At 36.9% G+C, this 13,121-nt stretch overlaps 3 protein-coding genes and 1 non-coding gene across 7 annotated transcripts; 2 read left to right on the top strand and 2 right to left on the bottom strand.

Annotated features, from left to right (window-relative positions):
• The first annotated feature begins 486 nt into the window (after window positions 1-486).
• LOC106401495 (CCA tRNA nucleotidyltransferase, mitochondrial) lies at window positions 487-4,482 on the top strand. Its single transcript, XM_013842025.3, has 15 exons — window positions 487-874; window positions 1,427-1,557; window positions 1,645-1,762; window positions 1,847-1,899; window positions 1,993-2,042; window positions 2,129-2,227; window positions 2,338-2,447; window positions 2,546-2,673; window positions 2,764-2,830; window positions 2,917-3,000; window positions 3,102-3,164; window positions 3,417-3,594; window positions 3,740-3,910; window positions 4,032-4,126; window positions 4,227-4,482. The coding sequence occupies exons 1-15, from the start codon at window positions 521-523 to the stop codon at window positions 4,329-4,331; spliced, it is 1,806 nt and encodes a 601-aa protein (XP_013697479.2). The 5' UTR covers window positions 487-520; the 3' UTR covers window positions 4,332-4,482.
• Window positions 4,384-5,958, bottom strand: BNAA07G10330D (tetratricopeptide repeat domain-containing protein PYG7, chloroplastic). 4 transcript variants are annotated; one of them, XM_022693278.2, is made up of 5 exons: window positions 5,732-5,958; window positions 5,613-5,657; window positions 5,213-5,541; window positions 4,908-5,054; window positions 4,384-4,832 (listed from the first exon to the last, which is right to left on the bottom strand). In XM_022693278.2, the coding sequence occupies exons 1-5, from the start codon at window positions 5,826-5,828 to the stop codon at window positions 4,548-4,550; spliced, it is 903 nt and encodes a 300-aa protein (XP_022548999.2). In that variant the 5' UTR covers window positions 5,829-5,958; the 3' UTR covers window positions 4,384-4,547. The 4 variants fall into 4 exon arrangements, with proteins under 4 accessions (XP_022548999.2, XP_022548998.2, XP_048592712.1 ...); XM_022693277.2 differs by having other exon boundaries at window positions 5,213-5,523; XM_048736755.1 differs by having other exon boundaries at window positions 5,613-5,666; window positions 5,732-5,937.
• A 1,075-nt stretch (window positions 5,959-7,033) lies between these two features.
• Window positions 7,034-9,476, bottom strand: LOC106400952 (sucrose transport protein SUC2). Its single transcript, XM_013841359.3, has 4 exons — window positions 8,019-9,476; window positions 7,821-7,884; window positions 7,485-7,528; window positions 7,034-7,396 (listed from the first exon to the last, which is right to left on the bottom strand). Exons 1-4 carry the CDS (start codon window positions 9,273-9,275, stop codon window positions 7,220-7,222), a joined length of 1,542 nt encoding a protein of 513 aa, XP_013696813.1. The 5' UTR covers window positions 9,276-9,476; the 3' UTR covers window positions 7,034-7,219.
• Window positions 9,477-12,689: 3,213 nt separating this feature from the next.
• On the top strand, window positions 12,690-12,793 carry LOC125576835. Its single transcript, XR_007315259.1, has one exon. It is a non-coding gene; the product is annotated as a U6 spliceosomal RNA (small nuclear RNA).
• Window positions 12,794-13,121: the final 328 nt, after the last annotated feature.

Raw genomic sequence — 13,121 nt, 5'->3', positions numbered from 1 at the left:
TAGTACGCGTATCAACGAGGGGATTGACTTTCATTCTTTCTCGGTATTCAAGATTTGATGCATTTATGCATGAATGCAACTCTGTTTATATACAGTTCCGTAGATATCGCATAAAGTCTTCGGTGGTAGATTATAGTAGTCTTGCTAGTTGCTACCTATCGTAGGATAATATTTGCAGCAAATGAAAGAAATGTTTGCATTTGCTTCTATCGTCTTAGAAATATACGACAATTTACAACCAAGTAGACAACACATGAGACCTCAGACTTCATTAGAAAATCCTGGATCTTCGATCGGTACTGTTCTTCTAGAGGATTTGTTTGAGACATCTTGGTTATTATAAGGTTATCGGGTATTAGGCTTTCAAATAAATATAAAACAAACATTTAGTAAGGTAATGAAACTAGGCTTTTATTGGGCTTAATAATAGCTCTGACTTTATATGGATCCAAGCTGGCCCATAAACTCAACTCACTCCCCGTAAACCGCCGGAGATGGAAACGCGCCGCTTAAAAACACCATGACATTGTCTCTCCCTCTCCCAATCAACACTATTATAAATCTCCCGAGACCCCTTCTGCTGGGCCCTCCTTCTCGTTGCCGTTTCTCAACCGTCGCCTTTCGTCCTTCATCGCTTCTCCACATTTCCGGCGTCGTTTCTCGGAATCTGTGTCGTTACTGGTTCTCGACGATGACGACGGCTGCTAGAGTGGAGCAAGAGGAGGATAAGCAATCAAAAACCTCAGTCGAACTGAAGGAGAAGATCGAGATCACTGAGAAAGAGCGGGAGATTTTCGATCGGCTTCTCGGTACGCTTCGGTTTTGCAACCTCGACACGCAGCTCCGAGTCGCCGGCGGTTGGGTGCGCGATAAGGTACGAACACTGGAACACTCCCGCCGTTAGATTCGTTAAAACTAGAATTGAACAAACGAAAATTAGGTTTGGAGTATATGCCGTTGGATACTAGGGGTGGGCGTTCGGGTTCGGATCGGGTATCTCGGATTTTTGGGTATTTCGGTATAGAGGTCTAGAACCGTTCGGATAGTTCTGTACTTCGGGTCGGGTTCGGATATTTTTAGTTTGGATTCGGTTATTTCGGATCGGGTTAGGATATTTAGATTTTGAAAAAAAAAAAGAAATTTCATTTCTCAAGTTTGTTGTATTTAAAAATATAACTTTCAGTTAACTAATTTTTTATTTTTAATAGATTGAATGGTTAATAGATTTGGACATAACATTTTAAAACTAAAAAGGTATTAATTTAGTTATTTTTTTTTTAATTTTGGATGTAATTTTAGCTACTTCGGTTTGGATTTCGGTTCGGGTTTTTCGGATCGGGTTCGGGTGCCACTTCAGATATCGGGTAAAGTGCCCACCCCTATTGGATACTCTCGCTCATGATTGGTGGATCTTGTGTGTTTACAGCTTCTAGGGAGAGATAGTGATGATATTGACATAGCAATCGACAATATGTATGGAAGTGAGTTTCTCGATAAGCTCAAGGAGTATTTAGCTTCTAGAGGCGAACAAGTTCAAGGCGACACTGTTATTGAAAGGTTCTTTTAACTTTTTCAACCTGAATCTATTAGTATTATTACCCTTACGCTATAGTTCTTGATGTCATCTTGTTGGCCTTTTCTCAGGAATCCTGACCAATCCAAACATTTGGAGACGGCCAAGATGCGCATTTATAACCAGTGGATAGATTTTGTTAACTTGAGATCTGAAGAGTACACGGAGAATAGTCGTATTCCAACAATGGTACTGCTCCTTATTCATCTCATACGAATGCGTAGCACATCCTATTCCCAAAAGAGCCTAACAGTTAGTGCTGCTCTATTACAGAAATTTGGCACCCCAAAAGAGGATGCTTACAGGAGAGACTTAACCATAAATAGGTACTCTCATCTTTCTCAAGAACAAGAATAGTTATGATCTGTGTCAATTTATGTGTTTGTGACATTTTTTTTATGATTTCTTAAATTTGCCAGCTTGTTCTACAACATTAACACTGGCTCAATAGAAGATCTTACAGAAAGAGGTTAGTGCGTCCGTCCTAGTGTTTGCCAGCATTGTGTTCCTGTGATGTTCTAAATAATAGTTTACAAGGAACTGAATAAATCACAGGCATCGATGACCTTAAGTCCGGACGAATTGTCACACCATTGCCTGCAAAAGCTACATTCTTGGATGATCCTTTGCGAGTTCTCAGGGCTATTCGCTTTGGTACCTTTGTTATATATCCTTTTTCGAATTTTATTTCATTTACAGTGCTCATATCAGATCTTTCATTTGAGCTCTGTGGTTGTCGTTTTGTCAATTTACTGCTGTAACAGGTGCAAGATTTGGTTTTACGCTGGATGAAGAACTAAAACAAGATGCTTCAAGCGAGGAAGTTAGGGTAGCTCTTGGTGAAAAAATTAGCAGAGAGCGGATTGGGAATGAAGTATGTGACTGATCTTCCTGATTGCTAGATATTAGCTTATTCCGCTGTAACCTCTCTTTTTAGGGTGTATTGTGACGCAACTTGATTTCTTGGTGCAGGTTGATTTGATGATATCTGGGAATGGGCCAGTTTCAGCAGTAACGTATCTTTCTGATCTGAAACTGTTTGGGATTGTCTTTGCCTTTCCCTCTTCATCCGAGCCTGCACCATCAGAGAATTGTGGCAGGTTTATCTCATTTCTACTCTACTTAGCTAATCTGGTTCTCTTACACTGGGTTAATATTTTGCAAAAGCTCTAACATGTCTGGCTTTTTAGCATCTGCAAAGCATACTTGGAAGCTATGTGGAGTCTCATTCAAACACCTGGGCTAGGAAAGTTCAGCGTGAGTTATTATACTGTCATGATCGCTTCTTGCTCCCTTTCTATATATATTCAGTTAGATTTTATTGGTGTCTTATTTGGTTTCAGGGTGAACAAAGAAGGCTTGCTCTGTATGCTGCTCTGTTTCTCCCCTTTAGGAAAACCGTCTACAAAGACAATAAGGGCAAAATGGTACTGTAGTTCACGTATTTGAACTCTTGTTATCTTTGCTTGGATTAAACAAATCTGAGTTTGAATATTATATCTAACAAAATTTGAGCTCTTTTTTCCAGATCCCTGTTGTCAACCACATATTCAAATTCTCCATGAAGCGGAAGACCAGTGATGCTGAAACGGTGAGCTCTGATTATTAATGTTCAATAGGCCTTAATTGCAGTAACAAGGCTATACGTGGTTTGTTGGTAATAACGGGAAAAACCATCTAACATGGTAAAATTAAAGCCTTCACATATGTTTTGCATAGTTTGGTGGTGTGGTCCTGTTCAAGAGCAGTGTATATCTCGTTTTACCATGCTTTGTTTAAGTTGGACTGCTTTACAGCATAACAGATTCATGTCTATCATAATAATGAAATCCATCTTCTTCAGGTTATTAATATACATCGTACCACCGAGAAATTCCTATCGCTGATTCATTCCCTCCAGTTGAAGAATGGCGCACAAGTAGACAAGCTTGATTGGGCCACTGATATTCTCGAGCACTGGAAGTCCATCTCCGTTGATGATCCAGAGATCCCAGAAACTTCGAAAATAAGAGTACTCACAGGTACTCCTCTATAGCATAGATGGTATTGTATTCTTATAACTTCTGTTAATCTTTTGTGTAAACTACGAGTATTATAAAATTTGTGATTTTATTAGATCCGACCGTATGTATGTAACTAAAATGGTTTGTTTTATTTTAACTCCAGGGTTTCTTCTTAGAGATATCAAAGACTTCTGGCGTGTTGCACTCTTAACGTCTCTGTTGTTGAGTGTGGTTGACGGCATGAAGGAAGATCAAGAAACTGGGCAGCTGGACTTCCAACTGGAGAAGCTGCGAGAAAGTTATCTAACAATCGAGGAAACCATTTGTGAATTGGGTAAGCGTTAGTATGGATGCTAAATTGTAGCATCAAAAGATAGAAATTTTCCAAGAGGTTAGACTTTGGTCAGTTACCAAGGCCACATAGGTGATGGTTTTTATTGCCTTGAACATTACAGGTCTTGATAACATCTGGCATGTAAAGCCTCTGGTGAATGGCAATGCGATCATGCAAATTACAGAGCTTAAAGGAGGATACCACATCCGAGAATGGGTAAAAAACCTTTGTTTCAATTATTGATTCTCTTTGCAGTTGAATCATTGCATCTCTCTCATATACATGCTGCTGCCGTTTGCTTGCTCTGTTTTTGCAGCAACAGAAACTTCTCACATGGCAGCTAGCTTATCCTAATGGCTCTTCAGATGAATGCAAGGATTGGATGAGACAAGTAAAAGCAAAACGACAACGGACAGAATGATGACTTTACAATCTGGTGCCTGACTCTGCTTATGTCTAGTCTTTAAGTGTGATTTGATCAAATAGCATAGGCATTCCATTTCCATTAACACGAAACAAAACAAGAAAACAAGTTTCATTTTCATATTAACATAAAAACTCCTTACAAAACACACGAAAAGAACAGAGAGAGGAAAAGAACGGTTCTTGGTTCGAGCCGTTGTGTTAATTCTCCTCGTCACCGTTTCTTAGACTTAACTGCCACAACGCCTTTATAGAGCTTGACACGATCCTTCAAGGCATCTCGTCGAGGCCGAGCCACCTTATTGTTGGGATCAAACAACAAGGCCTCTTCAAAAGCTTTCAACGCCAAAGGCAGCTCTTTCTTCTGCTCATAAGCATCTCCAAGGTTGTTCCAAGCCGTAACATAACCAGGTTGCAGCTTCACCGCCATTTCGAACTGAGCGATTCCTTTGTCCAGTTTCTCCTCTCGAACATAACTCACTCCAAGAGCGTTATAGACCTGTTGAACTGTACAGGTTCAGTGAACTCTTATCACTTTCTGTGTATCCAGTGTGTGTGCGCAAACTTTTAGTACCTGAGCAAGATCTTGATCATCACCGTCCCATTTCTGGATGGCTTGAAGCAAGAACTTGTTGGCTGCAGGATAGAATTTCCGTCTCAGCATCACTGCACCTAGCTCAAAGAGCTCTGTTGCACTTGCATCCCCGCTCCTAACTTGTTCCTTGAGATTGTTCAGACAACAAAACAAAACCATGGAACACAGGTTTGATTAAGACTACCAAAAAGCATGGCTTGTACTTGGCTTAGTCTAACAATCTCCATAACATTCAGATTTCATCTCGGTTTGTTTATCGTTAATACTTGGAACAAAATCTATACCTGTAATTCTTTGGCGGAGAGGTCAAGCTCTCTGCGGACAAGTACTTGACGGATCACATAGAAAGTACCAACACCGAGCAAACCAAGTAGTAACAACAAGTAAGAAAGCTGGATACTTAGTTCAAACAACTCTCCAACTTCGTAAATGGGTTCTGGCTTCAAGGTTTCTGCTGCTGCTGCTGCTGCTGCTAGCTGAGGGTTAGCAGACATGATCAACAAGCTCTGGCCCAACAAGAAAGTTGATCCCTTTATTGGTATCTTCTTCTTCAAGGAAGCTTTGTTCAAAACCGGTAAACCTCTAGCAGCAAGTTCTGCAGGCAAGTTTGAGCCTTTGAGGAGCATACAATGAAATGAAAGTGACGAAACTTAAAGCAAAGGAAGAAGAGAGGTGAATAAGTACCATGAAATGATGGAATGGGTAAAGTCCTTCCATGTATCTGAAACCCTAAAATGACTGAGATTATCAACTAAGAATGACGAGTAGTAAATCATGGAAGAGAGCAACGATGGAGTGTTTACCTGAAGAGAAATCCTTCTGGGCGAGAGGGAGGATCTGAGAATGAAGGGGAGGAGAAGATGAAGATACAGTGTGAAGAAGCATGTTGGTCTCGATCATAAGGTTTCTACAGATCGCACTGAAATTCTGAAATCGACGAGTGTGTATGTGTGTGAGAGCTCAGAGATGAAAGAAGAAGAAGATAAGGCCCACGTTGCTCTTCAGGTTTCCGGTTTTACCTTCCGGATTCTTATTTATGACTTATGAGTATTAAAATAATAACTTGCACATTTTTAGTTAATTAATAAGGTATTTATGAACTTTTAAAATTTTGGACTCATTTTCATTAGGCAGATTATGGCAAATTAAACAAAAAGATCGTTGACAAAAGAAAAAAACTAAAGATCACAATCACGTTCTATAACCCTACTTCCAAGTACATAATTCAAGGGGTACCAGAGATAGATAATCATTTGTGCTGTTTTTGTCCATTTTTTTTTAAGTATTTTTTTTTACGGCAACTGCACATTGGTATGGATTTTGAGGCTTATTTTTCTTCATACAAGACAGCACAATCAAATATTTAGAGGATTTCCTCACCTACATCTGAAAGTCGAAAGCATCACTTTATTGCTACACTAATCAAACACGTTATTAGCTTAGTTCTTCCTAGTTTATTAGCTTTATACTATATGCTTAGATAATTATATGAATCTTTAATTAGATGTATTTGCTAAAGAAGGTACAGCTACGGTAACATTTTTTTTGTCAACGTACAGCTACGGTAACATAGCATAAGGTATTTTTGAGTAAAAAAAATGATTGTTTATGTATTACTCCTTTCTAATATACTTGATAAGAACAAATAGTTGAGAAAATCACATAAGCTACAAAATATATACGATTTTCTAAATTAATATATTTTATTGTTTATTTTTAAGTAACAATACAATATTTAATTTTCTTAATTCTTAACATATGATAAATGTATGACTTCAATTGTTTTTGTTTTAATTTTGGGAAATTATTCTACATTAATTGATTTATGAATTCTTCAGAAACATTTTGGGACCTCAACAAATAGTTGAGAAACTCTACCAATTTTTGTCGATATAGTTTTTAAATGTTCTTAAGAACGTTATGATATATATATATATAGGAAACAAACTAAACAAGTTATTTGTAAATGTTCAAAACTTATCATGCTTTGTCAAAAAAAAATTGTGAAATAAATAATCAAATTAATGATTATTGAATTGTTTTAGGTCACGATAAATACTTTGTCGATTAAGAGGTATTACCGAAAGGTCCAAAACAATGAAGCCTTGAAAGTAACAAATGTAAAATATACTCAACTTAAAACCCAGTTACATAAAAAGGGACATAATGGTTATGTAAAATACAGACCATTCCCGAGAAGATCAGTTTCCTTTCTTCTCTTTATGTAGAATTTGCACAATAACACTAATGTTTTATGAGAGAAACAGAGCCAAATCAAACACTGTTAAAACTTAATGAAATCCCATAGCCCCAGTTTTGAAAGCTGGAGCATCCGGTGGTGGCGATGGCAGCACCGTTAAAGCCAATATGCCACTCACCGCAGCTGCAATTGCTCCTAACACAAACGCCGGAATGTTTCCACCACCGAAGATTTCATCAAATGGTCCACCTCCCACAGATACCACCATCTACATTTAATTACGCAAACATATTTATCAGAATCCTAGCATTTATATCTAGTTAAATAAATAAAACTGCTTTCAACGATTTTATTACCTGTGGGACGACAATAGCCAGATTTAGAACACCTAGAGAAAGTCCTGTTCGAATGAAAGACGCAAATCTTTAGTTTAACATTATTAATTCAAGAAATTGGTGTAATTCATCGTTTGTAAATATATTTAATACCTTTTTGTAACAAATATATTTAAGACTTTATCAGTGACTTATAGAATCATCTCAATAAATTATTAAATTACGAATCTGTACGTATTAAATGCTTATAGCTTTTTTAGGTCCCAACACGTTTAAGAAGAGTGTAGACTTGCATTATCCAAAACAAAAGGGGTAACTAAATTAAATTAAATTGAAAACTCAAATTAGAAAATTTACCTTGGCCGGCACCGGAATTGCTTGAAAATATGGAAGCTAGTGCAAAAGGAATACTGAACGTAATCTGCCATTAATTAAAATAAAATAAAAAGTCAAAATTAGGTTATTAATTTATTTCTAATATAATCAAAATAATAATAAGCCAATGGACACAATTTTTTTAAGTAAAATAACAACAAAAAACAGAGAGAAACTCACCGCTTGAGGAATACCGAGAACAGCAAATAGAGTTAAGGCACCAGCAGTGACGTTACCAGGCGGTCCTGTTTTAGCACCTCCGTGATCTCGCCGATGATTCTCCGCCTGTTTAGTCACCAGAACCGTCATGGCCAAGCAAATAGCAAGAATGAAGTTAACAACTCCCCAAAGTCGTTTAGCTCCTCCCATTTTCCGACCAACCCATTCAACACCAAGAGACATGAACCCAAGAACTATAGCGTTAAGCATAAGCCCCAACGCACCAGCTCGGACACCATCATTGTAGAGCTTTTTAGCGGTTGCGCTTGCAGTTGCATCTGAGTTACCTCCATAAACCTCACGGCCCATCCAATCAGTGTCGAAGAGGAGGAAAGGGAACCAAGCGATCCAGTTTAGTGCAGTGACTATAAGAAGCATCCACATCGGTCTTTTCAGCTCCTTGAAGGCTCCGAAGATCTCTCCGAAAAAGGGAACGTTAGAGGCTTTCCCATCTGCGGTTGGCTCAGGCGTCCATGGCTTCTCCTTCACGTAACAGAGAGAGACGAACGTGACCAAGACGAGAAGCGTTATGGAGAGGAAGAAACACGTTTTGAGGTTAGCACAGTAGAGATCGCATGACTCGGTCATCGTGAAAGGGACCATCTTGTAGAGATCCCTGTAAGAACCCGCCGCGTAACCCAAAACGTTTCCCACCGCCATGAAAAACGAGAAAAACGCGTTTGCGGTCCGCGTTTTCTTGGCGTTCCCCGCGGATAGATCGGCCAAGAAAGCTCGGCATGGTCCTTGGAGGGTGTTGTTAGCCACGTCGAGTATCCAAAACCCGAGAGCGAAAATCGCGATGGCTCGCGTTCTAGGCGGTTTGTTGAGCTGATCACCCATGCTGTGACCTAAGTCGGCGGCGTAACCGATGAGGAAAACGGCGACGGTGACTAAACCGGCTCCGGCGACGATGAAAGGACGACGACGGCCGAATCTTGAGGTGCAACGGTCGCTGTGGTAACCGACGATGGGTTGAACAAGCATGCCGGAGATTGGGCCACAGAGCCATATCAGAGAAGCCCATTTATGTGGGATTCCGAGTAGCTGCACGTAAGGAGTCAGCAGAGATAGTTGTAAAGCCCAGCCGAACTGTACACCGGCGGCTATAGAAGACACCGATATGATTTTTCTAAGCGCTGCTGGCTGATCAAGCTCAGCCGTCTGCGTCTCTAGCGCGGACGTACCGTTGGAAGCTTTCTCCATTGGGTGACTGACCATATTTCTGATCAGATTTAGACAAAGAAAGTTTGTTTTGTTTTTAACAGTGGTTGTTTCTGGTGGGTTTGGTGGTGGAGAAAGAGGGAGAGTGAAGAGGTATTTATAGGAAGAGAAGGATAGGATTATCCGAAGAGGAGACAAGGTAAAAGTATTTCTATTGGTGAGATACTCATCCAATATCTAGTTTAGTTATGAGTGTCTCCTCTGTAAATTTAGTTTAGTTATGTTGTTCCATTTATAATTAAACTTTTTGATTAAAAAAATTGTTTGATGGGATTTAAAGTTTTTTATTTTAAAAAACTCATTTCACTTTCTTATTTTCTTTTATTTATAATAATTTATTGTGATACCGTTAATGTAGATGATCAAAGACTTATTAAAGAGTTTGAGGCAGAAGAAAAAGAAGAGCTGCTCTTTAGTGTAGGGTACAGCATTGACATATGTCGTTCTTACATTAAATTTCTGTTTTATTTATTAGTTTTTTTCCTTTTTTTAGGGTACTGTTTTGGGCGGTTGAATGCATGAATAACATGCGCCAGAAAAGAGTAATTGTTTGAATACTCATCGATGGATGTTAAAGAGGTGCTTTTGCATCCTCATCTCCACTCTGCCTCCGGTTGATAGCTGATGGTATCGTAAAGCTCCTACAATCATTTGAATCGTGGTTATTGATGTTTGTCCATGAGAACCAAAATCATATGGCTACTGAAATTACAAAGAGTGTCATTCTCAGACAAAGCTTCCAATCCTACATTGCATGGGAGGGTCCAACTTGGCTCCATCATCGGATTTCTCAAGAAACTTCTCCGGGCTAAAGGGTTGATCCATCTTTCAAGTTCTGGCTTGGGATTGCTATCTTATAGCATTAGTCCTTCTCATCTGCCTCCATCTTTCAGCATGAGGTTTGTTTGTTTGTTGTGGTATCTACTTGTATTTCTTTCCTTCTTTTTTTTTCTTTGTATCTCTTTCCTTTGTTTTCTGTTTTGCTCTTCCTCTGTTGTTTTTTCAACTCTTTTTTTTTTATAACTATGGTGTGATTCTAAAAAGTTTATAGGTCCAATGATTAATCACCGCGAGACCTGCATAATTCGCGTTTTCTTACCACTTAAGGTATTCCGGGTGACAAAAAAAAATTAAACCTAGAGCGGTACCGGAAGTAGTAGCTTTGTTTTGGTTTTCAGAACCTTTTAGAATTATTAAGCTCCAACTCTGTAGTAGCTTTGTTTTGGTTTTCAGAACTTAATGTAATGAAATTTGAAGTGTTAAAAAGCGTCATATTAGTTTCTGTTTTTGGAACTTAATTGTTACTATCTACTACTGATATGGACCTTCGAATTTCTCTGACCTTTTCTTTTCACCCTTTTAATTCCTTTTGTTAAACTCAAAGTTCGGATTGCAAAAAGTCAGAAATAATATGTAAGGACATATACTACGCTGGTAGATATATTCCAGTTGTTTTTTTTGGATTTTTAAATTAGGTAAAGAGAAAAAAAAGGAATATAACTTTCGAATTTCGATCCGAGCGAGTGGCGCACTGGAATAAGTTTCGGCGTTACACTATTTTTATAAAATATAATTATTATTTTCAGACGTAAATAGGATATCATACACATAATATATATACAGTATATATCAATACAAAAAATAAATAAAAACATCTCTGTCTGGTAGATATTTAGATGAACTGATTATGTTTTTGACGGTTTTGTAACAGTATGTTCAACTCTTCTACTGTTGATTACCTCATGATACAACTACTTTATACGCATTTTATGTGATTAACCAAGTAAGAGAGGTTATATTTAGTTACAATGGTATCAATCAAACTTATAAATGCATTAAATAACTTGAAATATATAGTTGGTATGTTATTTTATGCATGAATATAATCACTATTTCTTTTAACAAGTAATTATATGCTTTCAAGATATTTTAAAAATATACAGTGTGAAGAGAATAATGACAGAGAAGGATACCATTTGGCAATCACATAAACAAAATAATACCCCAGAAGATAGTTACAGAAATATTTATCAATATATATGTTTTGGTAAATTAGTAAAGAAGGTTCTTTGTCAAAAAAAAAAAAAGTAAAGAAGGTTGTCTTAAATTTTGAAGACAGTTTGTCTACAGATTCTCTGATCTACATTTAAATGGATATAAGCAGGCATATCTGGGTCTTATTAAGATATTAGGATCACATGTTTGTCCATTTGTTCCGTTATCTTCGAAGTCTCGCACCTATCAGCAATATTGTGGACTCACTACTAATAAATATGTTATGTAGTGCAGGAGTGGTATCAGTACATATATGTATGTTTGTGTTCCTTAATTCCACCGGAAGTGTGACATAATTATGAAACTTCTAAAATTGATCATTCAACTATTTCTCCAACTAATTCATCTTCAGGCTATATATATGATTATTTTTTACTAATTTTTTTAACCATTCTCTTTGAAAATGACATAATAGTAAATGTTTGAATTACTTTCATGCATCTTTTTGCTAGATAAATTGTGGATTACAGTATTTGTTATATACATATAAACTAAAGCTAATAAAACACACAAAAAACAGAACTGAGAAGTTATAAGGAATTTATGGCTTTCATACAAATTTTGCATGATTTTAGATATGTTCGAAAAATACACGTTATAGGATTGGTTACGAGTAGCCTTAGTCAAAATATTATAAGATAAGGAGAAGTCCTTGTACATATGAAACATAAAAGAAAGAAATTTGTTGTTTAGAAAATAGAGCAAAAGAAGTAAAAAAAAAAAGTAGAGATCGGTACGTGAGAAGACATAATTAAATAGCTGGAAATTGTTGTTTTGGTTACAAAATGAAGGTTTTAGCTAATGTATAAAATTGTGCTAAAAAAAAGAAAGCTAATGTATAGAAATATGTTAAATTGTTGTGACTTGTGAAAGTAAATGTCTGTCTCAGGACAATTTTGTTTGTTAATCTCTCAAGTTGAATTACAGAGTAAACTTGTTTGTTTTGAAGGTGAAAAATGATGTCAACTGAGATTTGAATATATATATATAGTATATACATATCTTGTCGATTGTTGAAACATTAATTGTGGTGGGAGTATAATTGTTAGTCTAGTGATAAAATCCTAAATAACTGCACAAATACAAACTATTTTCAAATAAAATGGCTGATTTTTGTCCGTCCACAAAGAATAACAGATTAAATTAAAAAACAAAAGTGGAAGTTCAAAAATAAATAAAGAAGATTGCACGCACCAAAAATAACCAACTCTCAAAAGAGAGTAACAATTTAACAAAATCTGGTAAATGTCTCCCACATAACAAAGTGGACACTGTATCATTGCAGTTCAAATGCAAATAATTTCATGGTTTATTATAATAATAATACAGAGTAATTGTGTGAAACAATATGAAACCAGTCCCTTCGGGATCATCCGATAAAATTGAAATGATATACAGAAGATTAGCATGGTTCCTGCGCAAGGATGACACGTACAAATCGAGAAATAGTCAAAATTTCTTCAGTTAAAAAAAAAACAATATGAAACCACAATAATATATATAATTAAAAAGTTCAGATGAGAATGTATAATGGCCTTGTACTTTATTTTGGTGAATGATTGCAGTTTTATTAATTCCAAAACATTAGGGTCGGGGATTGCAACTACAAAAGAATTTTGTAGTTAGTTTGTGTTCAAAGATTTGTGCTTTGTTCCATCATTATGCACCCGTAGTTGGTAATGACTCGGCAACATGGGTTTTGCCTCACTTTTTTCTTTTGTTTCTTCATTAAAGAGTCAAAATATACATCATATGTTACAAAAAAGGTATATATGTATACCATAATAA

The sequence above is a fragment of the Brassica napus genome, chromosome A7 (genome assembly GCF_020379485.1).
Source record: "Brassica napus cultivar Da-Ae chromosome A7, Da-Ae, whole genome shotgun sequence".
Taxonomy (NCBI): domain Eukaryota; kingdom Viridiplantae; phylum Streptophyta; class Magnoliopsida; order Brassicales; family Brassicaceae; genus Brassica; species Brassica napus.
This window is presented reverse-complemented; position numbering and strand designations above follow the sequence as displayed.

What these genes read in the sequence shown, in the direction of transcription:
- LOC106401495 (XM_013842025.3), top strand. Translation starts at nt 521, where the DNA reads ATGACATTGTCTCTCCCTCTCCCAATCAACACTATTATAAATCTCCCG. An exon ending in CCATCAGAGAATTGTGGCAG is followed by an intron (nt 2,674 to 2,763) that starts GTTTATCTCATT and finishes CTGGCTTTTTAG; the next exon opens with CATCTGCAAAGCATACTTGG. An exon ending in AGACCAGTGATGCTGAAACG is followed by an intron (nt 3,165 to 3,416) that starts GTGAGCTCTGAT and finishes CATCTTCTTCAG; the next exon opens with GTTATTAATATACATCGTAC.
- BNAA07G10330D (XM_048736755.1), bottom strand. Translation starts at nt 5,828, where the DNA reads ATGATCGAGACCAACATGCTTCTTCACACTGTATCTTCATCTTCTCCT. An exon ending in CCAGAAGGATTTCTCTTCAG is followed by an intron (nt 5,667 to 5,731) that starts GTAAACACTCCA and finishes TGATAATCTCAG; the next exon opens with TCATTTTAGGGTTTCAGATA. An exon ending in TCTCCGCCAAAGAATTACAG is followed by an intron (nt 5,055 to 5,212) that starts GTATAGATTTTG and finishes AACAATCTCAAG; the next exon opens with GAACAAGTTAGGAGCGGGGA.
- LOC106400952 (XM_013841359.3), bottom strand. Translation starts at nt 9,275, where the DNA reads ATGGTCAGTCACCCAATGGAGAAAGCTTCCAACGGTACGTCCGCGCTA. An exon ending in TTCTCGGTATTCCTCAAGCG is followed by an intron (nt 7,885 to 8,018) that starts GTGAGTTTCTCT and finishes AATTAATGGCAG; the next exon opens with ATTACGTTCAGTATTCCTTT. An exon ending in TGGCTATTGTCGTCCCACAG is followed by an intron (nt 7,397 to 7,484) that starts GTAATAAAATCG and finishes AATTAAATGTAG; the next exon opens with ATGGTGGTATCTGTGGGAGG.